At 40.9% G+C, this 22,769-nt stretch overlaps 1 protein-coding gene across 4 annotated transcripts in view; it reads left to right on the top strand.

Moving 5' to 3' along the window:
* Nucleotides 1-22,769, top strand: part of RELN (reelin) — a 372,556-nt gene that overhangs the window by 318,482 nt on the left and 31,305 nt on the right. For all 4 annotated transcript variants that reach the window (XM_075274073.1, XM_075274072.1, XM_075274071.1 and 1 more), the window contains exons 45-55: nucleotides 1,330-1,579; nucleotides 4,435-4,603; nucleotides 9,430-9,570; nucleotides 11,258-11,435; nucleotides 11,700-11,893; nucleotides 12,847-13,103; nucleotides 14,754-14,908; nucleotides 16,391-16,605; nucleotides 17,575-17,752; nucleotides 18,591-18,766; nucleotides 18,887-18,990. In XM_075274073.1, coding sequence (XP_075130174.1) covers nucleotides 1,330-1,579; nucleotides 4,435-4,603; nucleotides 9,430-9,570; nucleotides 11,258-11,435; nucleotides 11,700-11,893; nucleotides 12,847-13,103; nucleotides 14,754-14,908; nucleotides 16,391-16,605; nucleotides 17,575-17,752; nucleotides 18,591-18,766; nucleotides 18,887-18,990 — 2,017 coding nt within the window. The remainder of the gene's footprint in view (nucleotides 1-1,329; nucleotides 1,580-4,434; nucleotides 4,604-9,429; nucleotides 9,571-11,257; nucleotides 11,436-11,699; nucleotides 11,894-12,846; nucleotides 13,104-14,753; nucleotides 14,909-16,390; nucleotides 16,606-17,574; nucleotides 17,753-18,590; nucleotides 18,767-18,886; nucleotides 18,991-22,769) is intronic.

Raw genomic sequence — 22,769 nt, 5'->3', positions numbered from 1 at the left:
TTAAATCAGTAGTAACTGCTCCATCAGCTGTTTAGACAGAAGATGGGTTCTCCATCCGTCACTTGACTAACATCCTGTGTATGCAATCACAATATATGAGTGGGCTGCCCCATCACCCGGGCACCGAACAAGAACTTCCTGGTGTACTTTCTTATTAGGCCCTCCTTAATAGGTTGCCTGTTAATAATCTGCTGACAGGCAAAAATATATTACATACAGGATTAGAGCAGTTTACTATTTGAGGTTTTGAAGTCAATGCTGGTATCTTAAGGGTTTACAGAAGGTTTTTCATTAGAAACCACACACTATTTACTAAATCCCATGTACCCCAAAATGGTGCTAATGAAAACTGCGTACTGCCCCTCATAAGACAATGTTTTATTGTAAAACATAAGTTCAGTTTACTATGCATATTCAGTATTGCCATAATTCTACTGACATGTACAATAAAGGTAAAATGTTATTTATGCCAAATGGAAGGATTGCAGTTTTTTAGTTATTGAATATGTTTTATGTTAAAAAAAACAAAAAACCTTTTCTTTCAACTTTTCATACTGAAACATAGGAACTGTCAAATTAAATGTATAACTGTTAGATTGCCCTTAGCCAGCGAGTCATGTGTTAACTGATGTGACACAACTACACTTTCCATTTAAAGCAATGGAAAGTACAGAATTCGGTGTAAGTGCCAGGCTATACCTGTACTTGCCATCGCCTCAAAATAGAAACTACAGGTGCATAATAAACGTATCATGGATGCAACTGGGATGCTCCCTGTAAGGGCACCCTTAGGCTGTGTCAACACAGTGTGGCCTTTTTATTGTGTTAGGCGAAGGACTCCATGTTGCAGAAAAGCTGTTTATTTTGTAGCAAATTTTGCTGCAGTTTTTTGAGTGAAAGTCAAGGCTTGAAAAGGAATGGGAATTGTATAGGAAAAACATTCTTTTCCCTTTTGTTAAACCCACTCCTGGTTTTTGCTTAAAAAACTGCAGTTTTTCCGCAACGTGGGGCCTTAGGCTGAGGCCCCACATTGCATAAATGCAGCTTTTTTTGTTGCACACAGCTTCAGAGTAGTTCTCAGCTGTGATCATCTATCCAGGGCGCCCATAGCTTTACAAATTTGTGAATGGCCAAGAAATATAATTTAATACCAAACTTAAAAACGAAAATGTAACCCATTTTAAGTATCCTACCAGAAAAACTACTAAACCAGATACCTACATTTTTATGACATCATTTCAGAAAATTGTAAAAACAATTACAGTTGTAAGAAAAATACCACACTTACAAGACAATGAAATAATTTGACATATGTTTTTATGTTTCTAGATTCTTATTGGTGGGAATATATCTGGAAACACAGTGTTAGAGGATGATTTCACCACTCTGGACAACAAAAAATGGCTACTCCATCCTGGAGGCACAAAAATGTCAGTTTGTGGATCTAGTGGTGATGCACTTGTGTTCATTGAGAAAGCCAGCACTCGTTACGTGGTAACGACCGACATTGTGGTGAACGAAGACTCTTTCATGCAGTTGGATTTTGCTGCTTCCTGCTCTGTTACAGACTCTTGCTATGGTAAGACTTTACTAAGAATAGGCAATCGCAGATGGCAATATAAAGCCCACATCTCTGTAGTATTTTCAGCAATGTTCAAACAGATCACTAGTATAAGCCATTACCAATTTAGAGTTAAGGCCTCTTTCGATGTGTGTGGATAATTAATTAAAAACTTGCATAATTGAGAAAAGTAGCTAATTATCACATTGACATAAAACCATACAGCAAGTAGTGAGAACTGCTTAGTCAACAACTTCTTCTTTTAGGCTACAGCCCCAGGTTGCCATGCACTATTTATGATTGCCGCAGATACACAGCATAAAAACATGCTTGGTTTTATAAAACCAGCAAAGAAAAAAATTCTGAGAAAAAAAAGCTATGGAAAAGGTGAAATTTGCAAGTGATTTCACTCTTTTGCTCTCTTTTATCATTAACATAAATTTGTTGTATCTTTTTAAACTGATCTCAATGTTTTAAATGTTACATACTATTGTCATAAAAGCTACATTTTTCATGCAGAAATTGACAAATAAGCCCTTTGTAATTCTCTAGGTGAGGACTAAAGCCTCACTTCTTTTTGTGTGGCACATTCCCTAGGCGCATCCTTTATGAAATTCATGGAATCTAAAAATTAATAATTTGTAAAAGGTAGATTCCTTTCTGCCTTCCAAAACTCAGATCAGTAAGGAAACTTTCACATTGATATACTATATGCTTGAATTCCAGGTAACATAATACTAAGTAAGTTAATCTGATAATTCTTTAGTGGATTTCTTCTTAAATGCAGTATCCCTTTAATGTGCAGTAACCATAAAATTTGTTTACAAAATGTATAATGTCAGGAATTGATGTTCTGTTATATAACAATACTTTTAAAAAGGTTATACAAGACTTAAAAAGAGAGTTGTTTGCTGGGTAAGGTATATATAAATGGTTTTTTTCTTTTTTTCTTATAAATGTATTATTTCTTTAATTTGGTTTTCCAATAAAGAACGCTAAAGGTATTAGGCAGTAGAGCGCAGGCATGATTGAGCTTTGCTTCTGAATTTCAGACTTGCCTTCTTCACAAATACTATAAATAATTAAAACTCAAGGGTCATTACAAGCTGACCTTTCACCTACAACTATATTACAGCACTACCCTACATAAATCATCCTTGTCTCATTTTAGAAAAGTCCCTCAGGTTATCCCACTTCCAATAAATTTAATATTTCTGCACCCATTCAATGGTTTAGCCTATATTACATGATGTTCTTAAATGGGTTTGCTATTTTTCTATAATTTAAGGCATAAATAAAAAAAAGTAAACATTTTACCTCTGCCTACTTTTGTCTCATCCAATACCTTTCCAAATGTATATATAATTCCTGCAGAAAGGGTTAGCTCATAGAGATGAGCAAACACTGTTCCGAACAGCCGTTCCGAGCACGCTCCCATAGAAATGAATGGACGTAGCCGGCACGCGGGGGGTTAAGTGACCGGCCGCCAGCAAAGTGTACGTGCCAGCTGCTTCCATTCATTTCTATGGGAGTGTGCTGTTCGGAACGGCTGATCTGAACAGTGTTCGCTCATCTCTATTAGCTCATATTGTAGGTAGGCTTTATTGGCACAAATGATATTAATCGATGTGCAATGGCCGATAGGGCTGCACATGAGTTCTCTCGCAGCACTGGGGCTGGCCCCAGCACTCAAACAGCACTGGGGGCGTCCCCAATGCTGCGAGAGAACTCTCCAGCGCCACCTCCATCTTCTTCAGGAACGTCCTCTTTATGCGTCTTCTTCCAGCTCAGGCTTCAAACTTCTAGGCCTCTGGCCTAGGGCAAAGCCAACTGCGCATGCCCAAAGGCTACAAGAAAATGGCCACTTACAATACTGTGCTGCGAGAGAACTCATTTTCATACCGACGAAAACCAGGATTTCTACCGAACGGCGGCGCGGAGAAGACATCTAAAGGTAATAGAAGAATAGCCTTTCTTAAGGCTATTCTGATGGGTTAGTGAGTAAAAATTGAGTTTTAATGATAGGATCCCTTTAATGGGACATCAAAAAATGTCCTCAACAGACTTAAGTCTATGGGGGTTCTGTGAAAACAGGTGCCCCACAGATTTTGTACCACTGTCATCTGAATAGTGGCTTATAGTCCTATTTCCTGATTATTTTCTCCCAACAACTGATGAACTATTTATTTTCTGCTTATAGTATTTTAGAGCAGTAACTAAGACTGTGTCATTTTATATTCCATGTGATAACTATCATAAATGTAATAGGACTATACTATTCATCAAGTTATGCTAACAAGTGATTTTGTAGTGATTTTGCCACTACATCAGGTTTTTCAAGAAAACACGCTAAAGGTATTAGGCAGTAGAGCGCAGGCACGATTGACCTTTGACTCTGAATTACAGACTTGCCTTCTTTACAAATACTATAAATAATTAAAACTCAAGGGTCATTACGAGCTGACCTTTCACCTTTCATATATTGTACATTGCTTTATGCTGTACACTGAAATTATATTATGGCTAAGTACTGTAGGCAGGGACGTCCAGCAACTCCGCTCTGTGACTTTTCAATAATACCACTCACATTTCATTGTCGAATATCTAGGGGGGAAGATATTTCATGAACTGACTTGTAATGGTGGCGTGCTATCACAATACCAGCCCTGGAGCTCAGTAAGCTCTTTAGAACAATGCGTTATATCACAAATGTTTGCAATGGCAGACTGCATGGCTAGGTGTATGATATGTACCCTAGCTTCTACTTCTTATTATCTCCCTATCATCACTGTTATTAGAAATTCATGTTAATTGTAGCTGAATACATTCAGTTCAGAGAGTAATATTTTCATGTTTTTCTCTTTCATTCATAGCTATTGAACTAGAATATTCGGTGGATCTTGGACTCACATGGAATCCTGTACTTAAAGACTGTCTTCCAACCAACGTGGAATGTAATAAGTATCAACTTCAGAGAGTTTTGGTGTCTGACACCTTCAATAAATGGACCAGGTTTACATTGCCTCTCCCTGAATATACCAGGTAGTCAAAAATACTGAATTAGCTTATAGGGATTGTCCAAGACATTTTGAGTGTTAAAAGGTCCAGCAAATGGGTCCAGTGATGTAATAACAAGTACCCATCACCCTCCCCTAGTCCTCTGTTTCCAGTGGAGTATGCCAGTCCCCCAGCTGATGCCAGGACTGATATCCTATTCAGCAATGGTACATACCTGCAGTGACGTGCCACTTATAAAGAGGCCTGTGCATCGGTCACTTCACACAGTCCTGATATCAACAGGAGACCTGTACACAGCAGGAAACGGAGGACCAGGCCCCATTTACGGGACCTATCAACACTATAAAACTGTCTCGAACAACCTTTTAATTAACAGAAGCACATGCATATTATTTCTTGTATTATATGCAGTTCTGACCTTACATGGCTCTCATTCATTGGTTAACTTCATTTTGTAAGAGGCGTTTTCAGTGTAATGGATTTGAGTACAACACCTATCTAGCAGCAACTTTATCTTACTGCAGCCTGGTACATGTCTGCTTTATGCTGTTAGTTGGAAACAGAATCATTTGATCTTTTGAGCCAGATATAAATATGTATGAGGCATAATGAGGGCGTGAAATTCCCATATACTGACATTTCCACTGTGGTGCTGCCTCCTGATTTGTCCCTTTCAACTGCTAATTTGGATTTTCTCCCAAAGGAATCACAAAAAGATTTAACATAGGCTTCGGTGTTGAAAGTGGTCTACAATATGTGAAAATGAACACATGTATATTGGTTTGGCATAGTGTACTTGTTCATAATGTGCATGGATGATAAAAAGATGAGAAGGTTATTCACTTATTCTGTGGTGCTGATTTCTAGGTGAAAAATACATAAAAATTTAAATACTTATAACTACTAGTGATGCCACCAAAAACCACTCCATTCTGTTATTATGTGATTTCAATGGCAAAAGTCAGTATTATATTAAAGAGGTTGTGCATTATAATACATTCTGAGTAGTACAATGTGTATTTAGTGTGACAGAACACTATAAAACACTGTCTGACAGCACTTCAGCCCTCTCTAGAAGCCAGTATTCATTGTCCCTGTCTCCACAATGGGCATGACATGATACTGCCTCTCTCTCTGCTGTGTGATAGACAGCATCTGATCTCAAGGGACCTCTCCACAATATTGATAAGGATATAGTACTCACAGAGATACAAGTATACGTGTGTGTCCACCACAGCCATATTACTAAGGTGGCCAAAGAAATAAAGAAGAGACCAAACAGTAGGTGGCTTAATGCAGATGTACTTTAGTGCAGAATATAGAGACTGTGCAAATTTTTTATTAACTTGCAATTAGACTAGTAATACTGTTAATTCAATGATGCATAATATTATTTGTGGCACAGCCCCTGTTAATAACACTGTTAACGTTTTTAAGTTATACAAAAAGAAATTGAATACTGAGACATAGAGGGGAAATGATTTTTTTCATGACAGATAAATTAAATTAAAACACAATATACACTGATGTATATATGATGATAGCCATTGGATCGATATGTCTATATCCTTGTTCATGCCATGTAATAACATTAAAACTAGTGACATCTGAAGTGAATAACATTGATTTTATGACAATTGCTTGTCATGGAGTGGATATATTAGACAACAAAAGCCAGTTCTTTAAGGGGTATTCCTATTCACGCAATATCCCATCTGTCTTGAGATACAGATTCCAACACCAGGCATTTACAGTCACTTCTAAGGAACTTCTGAGAATAGTTAACCTACTCTTGTATAGGTGATAAGCTGAAAGCAGTAAAATGTGCAAGCAGAGGGATCTAAATAACTTTGACATAGGCAAAATTTGTAATTGGTAGACAATTGTTCCAGATCATCTCCAATACCTCTTGCAAGGTGGTGTTCCTGGTGTACAGTGGTTAGTACTAGAGATGAGCGAGTAGTATTCGATCGAAAACCTCCCAGTTATAGGTATCCGTGTAAGTGGCCAAACACCAAGGGGTTAAGCGCATCGAATATTCAATGCATTTAAACACTTGGTGTTCGGCTGCTTACACGGATACCTATGGCGGGGAGGTATTCGATCGAATACTACTCGCTCATCTCTAGTTAGTACCTATAAAAAATGGTCTAAGGAAAGTCAACTGATGTAACAGTGACCGGTTCACGGTCCTGCAAGACTTATTGATGCAAATGGAAATGAAAGTTAGACTTTCTGTTTCTGTGTCACAAAAGAAAGGTGTAAGAACAAATAGTATATGATGCTAAGTAGCAATAGAATGGTCAGACTTTGTCCATGTTGACCCGTGACCAATGGCAAAATCACCTACAATGTTTGTTTGTGTACTTTGCTTAGAAGTGGAAGAGATGCCATCTGAGTGTGGTATGGAAAAGGACAACACAATAGTGACTGTGTCAAGCTGTGGTGGATGATATTCTGCTGCATTTATTTGGATATTACCCGTGGTGTAATGATCTGAGTCGGAGGGGGTACAACCACAACCAGAGTGGTCGAGCGCCAGCTGGAGATGGTCTGGTCCCTGCAGCAATAAGATAACGGTTGGGGAAAGCCTGATCACTACCTCAGCTATACACCTGCAGCAGCAGAGATCTGCACTCATCTCTGCTGTTTGTAGATAGCACTGCTAATGGAAAGAGGCCCAGTGTTATGTGATGTATGTACATGTCACCAGGCCCCTTTCCCATAGAAGCCTGCCCAGGGGAGGTAAATAAAAATAATAATCACTTATACTCACCTCAGTGGGACTCACAAGACTTTAGTCACATCACTGAATGTTACGTTAACATTGTTATACTGTACCTCTCTATGGCCATGATTTCCCCTAATGCATTAACTTGTCCTCTTAAGCACAATAACGTGCCCTGTCACACTACAGGTTTTGTATAGTAATGGTCTCAAGAGTTCAAAGATGCTGAATCATAAAGGCTTTGGGGTACTGACTTGATTCCCTAATCCAAGCAATGTTCTAGAAAAACAAGTCCAATCCATGAAGGCTTGATGTTTTCTGTTATGGCTGATTGTTGTAGAGTGTAATTCAGGTACTTAACGGACATTGGGGGGATTTATTATGATTGTCGTTTCCTATGCCAGTCTTTCTAAAGTCTTCAACTGGCAGGAAGTACACCTGAATTATTAAGAGGCTCAGACATGTTCTGGTGTCCCAGAACTGAAAAATATGCCGAGCAGGAACTGACGTAAATTTCATATATATCTCACGCTAGTTTTTGTTAGCCCTGGCCCACGTTGCACTCTGCTTCACTCCTACCATTTTCGCAAAGAGTGGAGCAGAATGAACAATGTGGCACATCTTTGGCATAAGAAAGCTATCACAACTCTACTGATTTATGTCAGATAACTGGCATAGATACTTTAACCCCTTCCCAACATGCGCTGTAATAGTACGGCGCATGTCGGGTCTGTAACTATGGCGACCGCCCGGGAGCCGGGCGGCCGTCATAGCCGCCGGGTGTCTACTGCTTTAAGCAGTAGACAACCGGCTCTAATGCCTCCGATCGGTCCCCGGACCGATTGGAGGCATTAACCCCTCCGGCGCTGCTGTCAAAGGCGCCGGAGGCGCCATTTTCCCGGCGGCGCATGGGCGCCGCCATTTTGGCAGGGATCGCCGGCTCCTGGAGCATGCTCCAGGGCCGACGTCACGTTGCCATGACAGCCGGGAGCCTTGTTAAAGGCTCCCAGCCGGTCTGCAAATTCTCTCTTTTGCAGGCTGGTGTATGCAGCCTGCAAAAGAGATGATGATTTTTTGCAATGCATTGCAATGCATTAGCATTGTAATGCATTGCATTAGTGATCAGACCCCCTGGGGTTCAACACCCCTAGGGGGTCTAATAAATGCAAAAAAAAATAAATAAAAAAAAAAAGTAAAAAAAATATAAAAAAATATAAAAAGTATTAAAAGTTCAAATCACCCCCCTTTCCCTAGAACAAATATAAAAGTAGTCAAAAACTGAAACATATACATGTTAGGTATCCCCGCGTCCGAAATCACCCGCTCTACAAATCTATAAAAATATTTTTCCTGTTCGGTAAACGCCATAGCAGGAAAAATAGTCGAAAGTGCCAAACCGCCGTTTTTTCACTGTTTTGATTCTGATAAAAATTTGAATAAAAAGTGATCAAAGCAATAACATTTCCCGAAAATGGTAGAACTAAAAAGTACACCCGGCCCCGCAAAAAAAGACGCCCTATGCATCCCCGTACACCTATGTATAAAAAAGTTACGGGCGTCGGAATATGGCGACTTTTAGAAAAAAAATTTTTTAACACCGTTTTGGAATTTTTTTAGGGGTCAAAATGTAAATAAAACCATATAAATTTGGTATCCCTGGAACTGTACCGAAACACAGAATATAGGGGACATGTCATTTTGGCTGCACAGTGAACGCCGTAAAACCAAAGCCCGTAAGAAAGTCGCAGAAATGCATTTTTTCTTCAAATCCACCCCATTCTGAATTTTTTTCCTGCTTCCCAGTACATTATATAGAATAATTAATGGTAGCATCATCAAGAAAAATTTGTCCCGCAAAAATTAAGACCTCATATGGCTCTGGGAGCGGAGAAATAAAAAAGTTATGGGGTTTAGAAGGAGGGGAGTCAAAAACGAAAAACGAAAATCAAAAAATGCCATCGGCGGGAAGGGGTTAATATATTTCACAACTGATAACCTTTTATTAAATTGTAATTAGAACTTGTATTGTGTTTCATTATCTAAATACTTTAAAGTGTGAAAACAGTATGTTAAGTTTTAATACATTCTTTAAGGTCTTTTTTCTTTTTCTTTTTTTTTAAAGATCTCAAGCTACAAGGTTCCGTTGGAATCAACCATCACCTTTTGATAAGCAGCAAACATGGGCTATTGATAACATCTATATAGGAGATGGTTGTGTAGATATGTGCACTGGACATGGACGCTGTGTACAAGGGAATTGTGTGTAAGTATTATTGATCATTGCAAGAACATTGCAAGCTATGCCCCCTCCTGAGGTTTAAAATAGTAAAATATACATACTAAACTCTCTATTCGTCTGGGAATCCAGTGGAGAGTCACCATTTGGGTCCCTGGTTTCCTTTCCCTGCATGTGAGAGATACAACCAGTCAGTGGTTTAACTCTATTTAAACATTGCATCACTGCTCAGCCACTGATTTGCAGACACACTCATGTGTAGGCATGAGAAAGCATGAAAGATCAGGGACACTAAAAGACACCCTCCACTGGTTCTCCAGCCAAACAAAGAGGTGAGTATATGTGTTTTGTTGTTTTATAGCGTAAGTAAACTTTCGGTCAGCTTTTGATTCTCTGGTAGTATTTGTGTTATTAATATATTTTGTAATATACTATATTAACAAATTTTGGATAATTTCTGTGAAATCCTGCATTTTTTCACGCTTCCTTGCTTCTGTCTTGAGAGCTTTTTCTGCCTCTCACTGAATATTACTGTGCACAGGAGTACAGGCTTGGAGTACGGACTGTATAATATTTAGAGAAAATGAGGGTGGGGAAGGGTCACTTCAAACAGTTATATCTTGGAAATGATAAAAAAGGTGCTATCTTTCTTATTTCCAGAGCCATTACTGGTTGAAAACATATTTGGGATTGGGATTTTTATATAATTTATTTTCTGGCTGCACTTGCCTGCAGCAACACTATGCAGTATTGTAGTAGCACTGTTTTTATGTAAGCAAGCAAACCCCCAGAATGGAAATCTAATCCAATTAAAAAAGCGGTTACCCATGGAAACTCACTGACCCCATAGACTATAATGGAGTCCGCCAGGTTTCTGCACAGTTTCCGCTTGAAAAATGTGGAAAGAAAAGAACTGCTTGCAGTGCTTTTTTTCTCTGCATTTTTTAAGCAGGTTCGGGGACAGAAACCCCCCAAAAAAGTTCAAGCACTGGAGAACCTAGCCTTACGTAAAAGGGTTTCCTAGATAACAAAAAAGTGCTATTGATTAAAAAAAAGGACCTATGCTTATCTTATCTGTTAAATCCTGCTCCAGGAGTACCTGCCAGTCATGTTTACTTGGTTGTAGTGATGACTTCCCCATCTACTCGTGACCACAGCAGCCAGTCATTGGCAGTCTTATGCCATACACTGCTGAGGCCACCCTTAGGTGAACAGGAACAACATTGCTACAGCCAAGTCACCAAAAGACCAGTGGTGACCACTGAAGTAGCAGCGTATTTGACAGGTAAGGGCAGGTTCACACCTGCGCCCGTGAGCGCTTTAAGCAATGCAGTTGGGTTTCCGTCTTCTGCCCCAAGAAACTGGACAGCAGTCAGTTTTCAAACCCATTCAAGTGAATGGGTTTAAAAAGTGAGCGCCCATGAGCGTTTTGTACCTGTCCGCGGCAAAACCGTTTTCGGTTTCGCCGCAGACAAGGACAAAATCCTTATGGGCACTCACTTTTTAAACCCATTCACTTGAATGGGTTTGAAAACTGACTGCTGGGTTGCGTTCTCTGTCCAGTTTCTCAGGGCAGAAGTTGGAAACCCAACTGGAATGCTTAAAGCGCGCACGGGCGCAGGTATGAACCCACCCCAAAGTATATGTTCTGTTATATCTTGAAGACACTTTTAATTATCTTGGAAAGCCCCTCAGTGTTGCTTTTATTTTACAGCTGTGATGACTACTGGGGTGGCATTTACTGTGATGAGCCTGAAGTGTCTTTACCAACTCAACTTAAAGACACATTTAACCGAGCTCCAGCAAGCCAGAACTGGCTGACTGTAAGTGGTGGAAAACTCAGCAGCGTCTGTGGTGCAGTAGCATCAGGAATGGCTCTTCACTTCAGTGGGGTGAGTGTGAATTGTGTCATGTTTAGTTTATCCCAGGTATTGTCTGTATTTGTATCAATCTTACTAGATGTAGTTGAAACCTAAAATATATCAGTTATTCTTTCATACAACAAAGAAAGCTATATACACACCAGTACCCTCAATCTAGATAAGACCTAGTTAGTGTACCAATGGTAGAAAGACCCAACTCCCTAGTGTTTGTATAGTCTGTAGACTTTTTTCGATGTTAAAATCCTTGTTTAATACTTTTTTTTCCCCCCACAGGGTTGCAGTCGTCTGTTAGTGACTGTAGATCTGAATCTCACTAACGCTGAATTCATTCAGTTTTATTTCATGTATGGTTGTCTGATAACCCCTCACAGCCGTAACCAAGGTGTACTGCTGGAGTATTCTGTGAATGGAGGCATATCCTGGAACCTATTAATGGAAATCTTTTATGATCAATACAGCAAACCGGGGTATGAGACTCATTTTTACATTCACTATGTCCTTATTACAGATTGAAACCCAGTAGCATGCCAATTCTGTTGCAGATTTTAGCACCCAATATGCAGCACTATAATCCTCTACCGAAAAGTATTTATATTGGTTGATATCATTCATATTAAACATTGTAAGTATACTCAAGGAATTGTAGATACTATTATTATGATGAAAAAGTAATGTGAAAAAGCAAAGCAAACTATTCCTTGTTTTACTCCTCCTCCTCTGAAGGTTACACTTGTGGAGATGAGCATACTTGTGTATTGTTATATCACAGCTCCCCCTACTGGCATTTTAAAATAACAACACTCATTCTGTTATGTCGCCCTATATTATACTGTATAAACAGTTATCTTTTAACACATTTTAATAATAGAATTCACCCATTGTTAAAGCAGATGCAAAGTGATACATTTAGAGGGTTGGAGAGACTTTAAAGTGATTCAGTACGTACATTCTGTAACCAGTGAAAACACTAGATATTTGATCACCCCACAGTTTTCCTGCTCGTTTATAGAACATCACATAAGGATATTGCTGTTGTTGTTTTTTTAATAATTGGTTCATCATCATTTGCCGGTTTCTGCTTGTATGACAGTAAATTGGAAATAAGTTAATATGAGCTTGTTTGTTATGTGAATTGTTACTAGCAGAGGGTGAAGATTTTTAGTACAATTTACCTCTTTTTTTTTCCAACCCTATGAAAAATTACTAAGAGAGCTGGCTGAAATTTATATAGGATCTTGAGGCTTTCTCATTTGCTGTTGTAGGATCTATGTTGTAGAATGATACTGTACATTCCATGAATGTCTTAGAAAATACTTTTAGTGTATATGGTCTACTTTAAGCACTGTAATTTCTTTAAAAAAAACAAAAACTTTCCATTAGACACCAAGTTGAGCTACTTAATGTTGTTTTTTACTTGCAGCTTTGTAAATATTCTCCTGCCTCCCAGTGCTAAGACAGTTGGTACCCGATTCCGATGGTGGCAGCCTAAGCATGATGGCTTAGACCAAAATGATTGGGCAATCGACAATGTTTTGATATCTGGTTCGGTAGATCAGAGTACAGTGATGCTAGATACATTCAGCAGTGTTCCACTTCCACAACATGAGCGTACACCAGCCGATGCAGGCCCCATTGGGAGGTTATCCTTTGATTTTTATGGAGAAGAAAAAACTTCAGGTAATTTAATTAACAATATCATGATATTAGCTGTTATAAAATTCTTCTAGTCGCCTACCACATTAGAGTGAATTCACACTCTGTAGAATGTGCTTAACTGTCTGAATTCTGATAGACTAAACTGATTTTCAGTCACAGAAAATTCTGCAATAAATGTGTATGAATATGCTATATGTTTATTTATCGAATTGAATTTACATTGGGTTTACTCTAGTGTCAGCTGTCCTATGGAACTTCCAGCGTAAACGTGAACATTGCCTGAACCTCAAGAAAAGAAAAGAATAGAATAGTGCTTGTCTTTTTGACACACATATACTAAACAACATCATAAAAAACAAACCGTGTCCTTAGATCCTATTAGGATACATGGTCGTCATAGAGGGACTTACCTGTATGAGCTAGGATGTTCTATGAGAGCCTCCAGGGTTGTTGTTCTTTTCTATAGAAGAAATACAGCTTTAAAATTTTACTGGCCTGTCTTCAATGGAGCTGATCTGTAGTAGCAAATATAGCCTGTTATAAGGACTAACACTGTTTCTGAAAAAAAAACACAGACTCCTTTCAGGAAGTCTGATTCTCCATTTATTCCTTTGAGAGTCTTGATGTAAGTCCCATAGGAATGAATAAAGAAACAGACCACCTGTCCACATATAAGAATCTGAGTTAGGCTAAAGCTCCATGTAGTAAACTGCAGCCAAAAAATGCTGCGGAAAAGAATGCGGCGGAAATGCATCACATTTTTTCCACAGTATTTTTCACAAAAAGTGAAAGTTTTCCTCTGCAGATTCTCTGCCCCTTCAGCTTTTCCATAGGTATAATTGACATGCTGAGATTAACAAAAACTCAAGTATTTTTTTGAAACACAGCTTTTCCACTGTAGATTTTTTGGGATTAGCCAGAATCCCATCCACTCTGCAGCTATTGTAAAATGCAGCATGTTTTTTTTTTGTTGTTGTTTTTTTTTTTTTTTTTTTTTTGACATAGCCAAAATTCTGCCCCGGCCTAAGCTGGAGAGTGTTATTGCTGGACACATGACACAGCTGTGGACCAGAAAAGAGTAGATAACTCACAAATCCAGTTATTGGTAAAAAGATTACCTCCACCACAGTCTACATCACTGCTCTTTCTAGCAAACCAGAGGAAAAAATATATTGTAGGGGTTCTACTTCAAATTACTGTCCATAAATTTCAGTGTTTTTGTATTTTTTTTTCAATAATCATAACAATATTTAAAACAGAAAAGTAAGTTCCCAGTGTTATTACAAAGAGAAATAGACAGATGGAGGCCATTGTAGGGAAGAAAGAAAAAAAAAAGAAAGAAAGAAAGAAAAAAGGCACAATCCATAAAATTTGCTTTAGCATCATTCACAGTTTCAGTAGTAAACCACCTGCTTGCTGTCATCCCAGACACTTTATATCATTTTGGGATTAAACTATTTTATGATAATAGGTTTTAGTATTTGTTAAACGTCATATACATAGTCAGATAAAATTAGAAACCCATATTTTATTTTATTTTGTCAGTGTGTCAGAAACTTTGCCTTCTCTTATCACATATAATAGCGAGTAAAATAGCTACACTGTTTCAGAATTCAATATGTGGGACTATTAAAGGATTATCTTATCTTATCTTATCTCTTATCTTATAAGTGAATGAGCATTGGCTTTTCCATGATGACTGCAGTATTGAAAGATTCTGTGACTCGCCTGATGGTGTAATGATATGTGGAAGCCATGATGGCAGAGAAGTATACACAGTAACCCATGATCTGACACCAGCAGAAAACTGGATCATGCAGTTTAAGGTAAATGTAGTCATTAGTTTTTCCATTACCAGCTATCCAGTTGTGTTTTATTATCTTTTGTTCTGGGCCTCACCTGCCGTGAAGTGACCTGAGGTGACAGCCTCATATAGCGTCTCCTGGCATAAACTGAGGGGCTTCCTATTGGATTGCTTTACTTACTGAACCCCTGTTCAGTCCAGCCTCCACTTATTTCTCAAGAAGTCACTGGCAGGCATTGTTCTTCAGTGTCTGTGCCTTGGGGCAGATGTGACAGGAGCGGGGATTGGTGAGTAAGGGTAAGTTCACACGTTCACAGTCCCGCGCAGGTTTTGACACAGAGAGAAACGCGGCGGTCGCGGCTTTCCCCTCCTATGTCAGCTCAAATGAATGAGCCGACATAGGAGGGTGCTGCCGCTAGGCGGAAGCCACGGCCCAGCGCGCTGCAGTTTCCGACTGAAGATAGGACATGTTGCTTCTTTTCTCCACTAGCAGCAGCCCGCCACTAGTGGAAAAAAGAAGCCCGGCGGTCTGCATAGACCACCATTGTAAAGGGGTGGATTTTGAAGCGAAATCCGCTGTCAAAATCCACCCCTTTGCCCACGTGTGAACGAGCCTTAAAACATCATCCGCTAGCTGTTGTAGTAATCGTACAGATAGAGTCTGACCTTGTGTAGCAGCAGGGGATATATTAAAGACAAGAAACAGTTATACTCTCCTTCCCTGGGCATCTGGCAGTTTCCTGTGTTCTCTTCATGGCTCTTCTGGCCTCTGTCTGACACCACACTCACTGGCACAATTGGGCCTCAGCAGTGACCCCAGAGTTTGTGATGTTGAACTGAGGCTGAAAGAGCCCTGAAGAAGATACCAGAGACCATCCCCAGGAAAGGTGAAGCAGGTAAGTATAAGTGAAAGAGGGCTGTTATGTGTGAGGGAGCTAAAAAAGGAAAATATACTGTGTGAGGGCAAAAAAGAGGCAGGCAATAGTATGCATAGGGTCCTAAAACAATAATATACTGTGTGCGAGCCAGTAAACCAGGTAATACACTGTGTGGCACCTGCAAAGGGGACATTATACTGTGTGTGGGACAAATAGGGGAACTTTGTGATCTGCAAATGGACGTCATGGACTACATTTTTAATTAGGTAGGCCCCAACACAGAACCTATAGATGACAGGGTTGGGTATTTGGGAGAGGGTGCCTTTGTATAGGTTCCTTCATGCCGCAGAGACATCGCTGGATCTGTTGAAATACATATCAAAGCAGAACATAGTTGCAGAGAGCTCCATTCTTTTCCTTGTTCCCTCAGTTAAACTAATATCTACTATATCTAAAAATGTACATTTGATACTTTCATTTAATACATTTCTACAATTCCATGCTTATCCTCTTCTTTCCATCTGTAACATATACCCTTACCTGAGCATGTCAGCAGGAGTGACCATTAACAGCCAATTCTTTCTCAATAGGAAAATTATATTTATTGTCATTTTTTTTTATAATAGATTGCAGTTGGCTGCAAGACCTCAGAGAAGAATGTGCCAAACAATGTACATGTTCAGTATTCTACTGACTTTGGTGTGAGCTGGAGTTACCTAGTTCCTCAATGCCTTCCTGCTGACCCAAAATGTTCTGGGAGTGTATCACAGCCATCAGTGTTTTTTCCAGCTAAAGGATGGAAACGTGTCATCTATCCTCTGCCTGTTAACCTAATTGGAAAGTGAGTCAATGAACTTCTGAAAAAGTATATGAAAGTGCCATGAGGTCTGTTTCTGTTCTATGTACGTGACTTGGTGCTCTGGATTCCTTACTTATCTGCTACTTGTTTATGAGTTAGGTCGCATGAACGTAGCTGTTGTTGTTTTAGATATATTATAGCAATTACAGTTGCATGTAAAACATTTTTTAAAAAAGTACGTTCCCTAGAATACATATAAAAGTAACCCCTCGTTCACATCTGTGTTTGTATTCCGTTCAGGAGGAGTCCGCATGGGGACCAAGCCCCCCCCCTCCCCTCACGGAATACCAAAATGCATTTGCAAGCGCTGTGTAGTAAAAGCACACAGATACCCATAGACTATAATGGGGTCCATATGCTTGCTGCCAGGTCTCCACACAGAACATGCAGACAGGAAAGTACTTCACAATCTACTTTCCTTTCCGAATGTTCAGTGCAGAAATCGTGTTCTGCTGTACTGTAGTATTTGGTTGTCACTGGTGAGGATATTATGTTCACAGCCATATTTGTTTCACACTCCGTGGTAGTATTTCTTTGCCAGCGATGCCACAGTGTGATGACGGATTGACTGGTGAGGTGAAGAAGTTAATGAAACCCTAGTGTACTTTTCATGTTGTAGAATTTGCTATTACATTGAATTGTATATTAGTTACCTTTCCCATCTGTCTGTGTATCATGATGTGCCACACACCAGCCATATGACACATGCTGAGAATAGATGTGATTTAACCATTTCCCAAACTAATATGTCACATATATACAATTTCTTCAGTGTCAGCCATACATTTTTGTTTGTTTCTCATGTCAAACTGAAGCAACCTGTACTCTTTTGTATAAAGGACAGAAACCATAGTCTTCTCTTTTTTCCCATTTCTTTAACTTTTCTCTAGGTTACTTTACAATAACATAGCAGTTTTTGTATAGCTGTTTTAACACTTCTTTTCTTTGTAGTCCTGTCAGATTCCGATTTTACCAAAAGTATTCCGACATGCAATGGGGAATTGACAATTTGTACATTGGACCTGGCTGCTTGGACAACTGTAAGGGACATGGGGATTGCTTAAAGGAACAATGCATTTGTGATCCAGGATATTCTGGGCCAAACTGTTATCTGTCCCATCCACTAAAAGTGAGTAAAACATTCATGGAAATATACTAGGCAAAGGCAGCAGAAACCTGCTGCAAAGTTTTAAAAGTTTGTAATAAAAATTGTGAAATTGTGTGGATTAAAATAAGTAGGAAAAGTATCAAACTTACTAGAGATGTGTTCCACCGATGAAATGGGGTTACTAAACTTACCTACAGTACATTCCTAGTGAGCTGCAGTAAGTTTATCATGCTAGCTCAACAACTTTGGCGCAGTTAATAAATGCATTTATCCTACAACACTATTAATTAATCTACTCCTTTATTTTGTATTGGATAGTAGGGAGATATATTACGGTATATCAATTACACTCGTTTTCTGGCTAAGTGCATTGAAACTGACATTGATACTGAACACCACCTTGCACATTCTTAGCTTAAGAGTACCTGTACATTCAAAAGTGACATGTCAAGAGTTTTATCAGTGGGGTCTGAATGTTAACTTCCCAAGGCTAAGGTCCCACGTTGCGGAAACACAGCTGTTTTTTGTTGTAGATTTTGAAGTGGTTTTTTAAGCGAAAACCAGGAGTGGATTGAGCAGATGGTAGAAGTATAAGAGCTTCCTATATATTCCCCATTCCTTTTGTAGCGATTCTTGGCTTTGGCTCAAAAAAACGCTGCAAAATCTGCAACAAAAAAAGTTGCTTTTCCATTATGTGGGTCCTTAGCCTAAAACTAAATGACAAAAGCGACCAATGTTTGCAATCACTGGTCTTGTAATAATTCTTTGGAGTAAAATCTATACGTAGACAAAGAAACTCAATTTTATTCATGTTATTTCTTTATTTTATCCATTGTAAATTGATTCTTCTGCTTTACAGACCTTTCTAAAGGAGCGCTTTGACAGTGATGAACTGAAACCTGATTCCTGGCTGTCTATGGAGGGGGGAAAAACATGTATCGATTGTGGCATCCTGGCTGAGGACACTGCTCTTTATTTTTGGTCATCTGCCATTCGCCAAACAGTCACCCAGGATCTAGATTTAAGGGGTGCAAAGTAAGGCTCATCTGGATCAAGTCTTCTTTTCATAAATTGCTGAAATACTCTACTGACTAATGTATTCAGTACATTCAGTACAATGTACATCACTAAGATTGAAACAAATATTTCTTCTAGGTTTGTTCAATACTGGGCAAGGATTGGCAGTGAGAATATAACGTCTTGCCATAGACCAACATGTAGAAAAGAAGGTGTTCTTTTAGATTATTCAATTGATGGAGGTGAGTTTTACTGGATATATGTTACTCTGTAAAGAGCTATTCATTTCACGTCATTAACAACTATGTAACAGATCTTCTATAAACAAATGGACATTGCATCTGCTTTCATCTGGTTTTTGCATCCGCTACACGGACTCAGTAAATGGATGTTAAGCATATGATGTAAATGGCCTAAAAAGAAGAAATTATGTTGAAGAACCTGTTACAAAAAAAAAAAAAAAAAAAAGCTCAACCAATGATACAGACCAAGTGATAATTTAGTAGTAATTAGAGATGAGCGAACACTAAAATGTTTGAGGTTCGAAATTCGATTCGAACAGCCGCTCAATGTTCGTGTGTTCGAACGGGTTTCGAACCCCATTATAGTCTATGGGGAACAGATACTCGTTAAGGGGGAAACCCAAATCCGTGTCTGGAGGGTCACCAAGTCCACTATGACACCCCAGGAAATGATGCCAACACCTCTGGAATGACACTGGGACAGCAGGGGAAGCATGTCTGGGGGCATCTAACACACCAAAGACCCTCTATTACCCCAACATCACAGCCTAACAACTACACACTTTACACACTCAATACCACCTCTCTGACAGTAGGAAAACACCTTGAAACATGTGTATTTGGCACTTGCAGTGAGGAGAGCTTGTCACCAGCAGTGAATTTGGCCCTTGTAGTAAGTTGAGGTTGGCACCAACATTTGTTTTGAAAATCAGGGTGGATTGAGCCTCTAACCAGCAGAGTTTGGGCAAATTCATGGTGGAGGGAGCCTCTAAACACCCCAGTTTGGGCAAATTCATGGTGGAGGGAGCCTCTAAAAACCCCAGTTTGGACCAATTCATGGTGGAGGGAGCCTCTAACCAGCCCAGTTTGGGCAAATTCATGGTGGAGGGAGCCTCTAAAAAACCCAGTTTGGACCAATTCATGGTGGAGGGAGCCTCTAACCAGCCCAGTTTGGGCAAATTCATGGTGGAGGGAGCCTCTAAAAACCCCAGTTTGGACCAATTCATGGTGGAGGGAGCCTCTAACCAGCCCAGTTTGGACCAATTAATGGTGGAGGGAGCCTCTAACCAGCCCAGTTTGGACCAATTAATGGTGGAGGGAGCCTCTAACCACCCCAGTTTGGACCAATTCATGGTGGAGGGAGCCTCTAAAAACCCCAGTTTGGACCAATTCATGGTGGAGGGAGCCTCTAAACAGCCAAGTTTGGACCAATTCATGGTGGAGGGAGCCTCTAAAAACCCCAGTTTGGACCAATTCATGGTGGAGGGAGCCTCTAACCAGCCCAGTTTGGGCAAATTCATGGTGGAGGGAGCCTCTAAACAGCCCAGTTTGGGCAAATTCATGGTGGAGGGAGCCTCTAACCAGCCCAGTTTGGACCAATTCATGGTGGAGGGAGCCTCTAAACAGCCCAGTTTGGGCAAATTCATGGTGGAGGGAGCCTCTAAACAGCCAAGTTTGGGCAAATTCATGGTGGAGGGAGCCTCTAACCAGCCCAGTTTGGACCAATTAATGGTGGAGGGAGCCTCTAAACAGCCAAGTTTTGGGAAATTCATGGTGGAGGGAGCCTCTAACCAGCCCAGTTTGGACCAATTCATGGTGGAGGGAGCCTCTAAACAGCCCAGTTTGGGCAAATTCATGGTGGAGGGAGCCTCTAAAAAACCCAGTTTGGACCAATTCATGGTGGAGGGAGCCTCTAACCAGCCCAGTTTGGACCAATTAATGGTGGAGGGAGCCTCTAAACAGCCAAGTTTGGACCAATTCATGGTGGAGGGAGCATCTAACCAGCCCAGTTTGGACCAATTAATGGTGGAGGGAGCCTCTAAACAGCCAAGTTTTGGGAAATTCATGGTGGAGGGAGCCTCTAACCAGCCCAGTTTGGACCAATTCATGGTGGAGGGAGCCTCTAAACAGCCCAGTTTGGGCAAATTCATGGTGGAGGGAGCCTCTAAAAAACCCAGTTTGGACCAATTCATGGTGGAGGGAGCCTCTAACCAGCCCAGTTTGACCAATTAATGGTGGAGGGAGCCTCTAAACAGCCAAGTTTGGACCAATTCATGGTGGAGGGAGCCTCTAAAAACCCCAGTTTGGACCAATTCATGGTGGAGGGAGCCTCTAACCAGCCCAGTTTGGGCAAATTCATGGTGGAGGGAGCCTCTAAACAGCCCAGTTTGGACCAATTCATGGTGGAGGGAGCCTCTAACCAGCCCAGTTTGGACCAATTAATGGTGGAGGGAGCCTCTAACCAGCCCAGTTTGGACCAATTAATGGTGGAGGGAGCCTCTAACCACCCCAGTTTGGACCAATTCATGGTGGAGGGAGCCTCTAACCAGCCCAGTTTGGACCAATTCATGGTGGAGGGAGCCTCTAACCACCCCAGTTTGGACCAATTCATGGTGGAGGGAGCCTCTAAACAGCCAAGTTTGGACCAATTCATGGTGGAGGGAGCCTCTAACCAGCCCAGTTTGGACCAATTAATGGTGGAGGGAGCCTCTAACCAGCCCAGTTTGGACCAATTAATGGTGGAGGGAGCCTCTAACCACCCCAGTTTGGACCAATTCATGGTGGAGGGAGCCTCTAACCAGCCCAGTTTGGACCAATTAATGGTGGAGGGAGCCTCTAACCAGCCCAGTTTGGACCAATTAATGGTGGAGGGAGCCTCTAACCACCCCAGTTTGGACCAATTCATGGTGGAGGGAGCCTCTAAACAGCCAAGTTTGGACCAATTCATGGTGGAGGGAGCCTCTAAAAACCCCAGTTTGGACCAATTCATGGTGGAGGGAGCCTCTAACCAGCCCAGTTTGGGCAAATTCATGGTGGAGGGAGCCTCTAAACAGCCCAGTTTGGGCAAATTCATGGTGGAGGGAGCCTCTAACCAGCCCAGTTTGGACCAATTCATGGTGGAGGGAGCCTCTAACCACCCCAGTTTGGACCAATTCATGGTGGAGGGAGCCTCTAACCAGCCCAGTTTGGACCAATTAATGGTGGAGGGAGCCTCTAAACAGCCAAGTTTGGACCAATTCATGGTGGAGGGAGCCTCTAAAAACCCCAGTTTGGACCAATTCATGGTGGAGGGAGCCTCTAACCAGCCCAGTTTGGGCAAATTCATGGTGGAGGGAGCCTCTAAACAGCCCAGTTTGGGCAAATTCATGGTGGAGGGAGCCTCTAACCAGCCCAGTTTGGACCAATTAATGGTGGAGGGAGCCTCTAACCAGCCCAGTTTGGACCAATTAATGGTGGAGGGAGCCTCTAACCACCCCAGTTTGGACCAATTCATGGTGGAGGGAGCCTCTAAACAGCCAAGTTTGGACCAATTCATGGTGGAGGGAGCCTCTAAAAACCCCAGTTTGGACCAATTCATGGTGGAGGGAGCCTCTAACCAGCCCAGTTTGGGCAAATTCATGGTGGAGGGAGCCTCTAAACAGCCCAGTTTGGGCAAATTCATGGTGGAGGGAGCCTCTAACCAGCCCAGTTTGGACCAATTCATGGTGGAGGGAGCCTCTAAACAGCCCAGTTTGGGCAAATTCATGGTGGAGGGAGCCTCTAACCAGCCCAGTTTGGACCAATTAATGGTGGAGGGAGCCTCTAAACAGCCAAGTTTTGGGAAATTCATGGTGGAGGGAGCCTCTAACCAGCCCAGTTTGGACCAATTCATGGTGGAGGGAGCCTCTAAACAGCCCAGTTTGGACCAATTCATGGTGGAGGGAGCCTCTAACCAGCCCAGTTTGGACCAATTCATGGTGGAGGGAGCCTCTAAACAGCCAAGTTTGGACCAATTCATG

This window comes from Leptodactylus fuscus, chromosome 5 (genome assembly GCF_031893055.1).
Source record: "Leptodactylus fuscus isolate aLepFus1 chromosome 5, aLepFus1.hap2, whole genome shotgun sequence".
Classification (NCBI taxonomy): Eukaryota; Metazoa; Chordata; class Amphibia; order Anura; family Leptodactylidae; genus Leptodactylus; species Leptodactylus fuscus.
Note: the sequence above shows the minus strand (reverse complement) of the source record. Positions and strands in the feature narration are given on the sequence as shown.